This window comes from Priapulus caudatus, unplaced genomic scaffold, assembly GCF_000485595.1.
Source record: "Priapulus caudatus unplaced genomic scaffold, Priapulus_caudatus-5.0.1 Scaffold3595, whole genome shotgun sequence".
NCBI classification, from domain to species: Eukaryota; Metazoa; Priapulida; class Priapulimorpha; order Priapulimorphida; family Priapulidae; genus Priapulus; species Priapulus caudatus.
In genome coordinates, this window is record NW_014580656.1 from 23,329 (window position 1) to 24,142 (window position 814).

The window sequence follows — 814 nt, forward strand, 5'->3', positions numbered from 1 at the left end:
AGAACGTGGTTACGACGCCAGCACCGCGCTGCCGGCGAAACACAAGAACGTGGTTACGACGCCAGCACCGCGCTGCCGGCGAAACACAAGAACGTAGTTACGACGCCAGCACCGCGCTGCCGACAAACAAACACAAGAACGTGGTTACGACGCCAGCACCGCGCTGCCGACGAAACACAAGAACGTGGTTACGACGCCAGCACCGCGCTGCCACCAAACAAACACAAGAACGTGGTTACGACGCCAGCACCGCGCTGCCGGCGAAACACAAGAACGTAGATACGACGCCGCTGCCGACAAACACAAGAACGTAGTTCAGCCGCTCGTTGAGGTAGCGCAACGTCAGCAACGACACGAAACAAGGTAACGAACAAACAAGTCTAACGAAACAAACACAAGCTGTTATGCAGCTTATAACTGCGCGCTGGTTTAGCGCCGCGTTCGAGCTCCACCCTTACCTGACGATGACGCTGAGGGCTCCTAGAGGCGTGACTAGGGTCGCCGGTGCAAACGCGTATGCCACAAAGTTTTCCGCCTCCCCGAAGGCCACTGCAAGAGAAAGTACCGCGCTATGTTACGCACCGGAAGCGTTGCACCGGTACGGTAGGCGGTGCAACGTACGACGTCAGATATACTAAACATTCTATTGGTACGTGTGTGGTAATTTGTATCAGAAGTGTATAATATAGAGTGCATTTACTCGTATATTAGTGTATTTAGTAATATTATTTATAATCGTAAAATAGAGTGTATCTATATCTATAGACTGTATCTATATAGAGTGTATCTATATCTATAGACTGTATCTATATAG

At 50.4% G+C, this 814-nt stretch overlaps 1 protein-coding gene across 1 annotated transcript in view; it reads right to left on the minus strand.

Annotated features, from left to right (window-relative positions):
• LOC106819517 (magnesium transporter NIPA2-like) overlaps positions 1-814 on the minus strand; it is a gene marked incomplete at both ends in the record, with an annotated part of 20,220 nt that overhangs the window by 13,096 nt on the left and 6,310 nt on the right. The window contains one exon of the mRNA XM_014824137.1: positions 459-549. Within this exon, the coding sequence (XP_014679623.1) occupies positions 459-549 (91 nt within the window). The remainder of the gene's footprint in view (positions 1-458; positions 550-814) is intronic.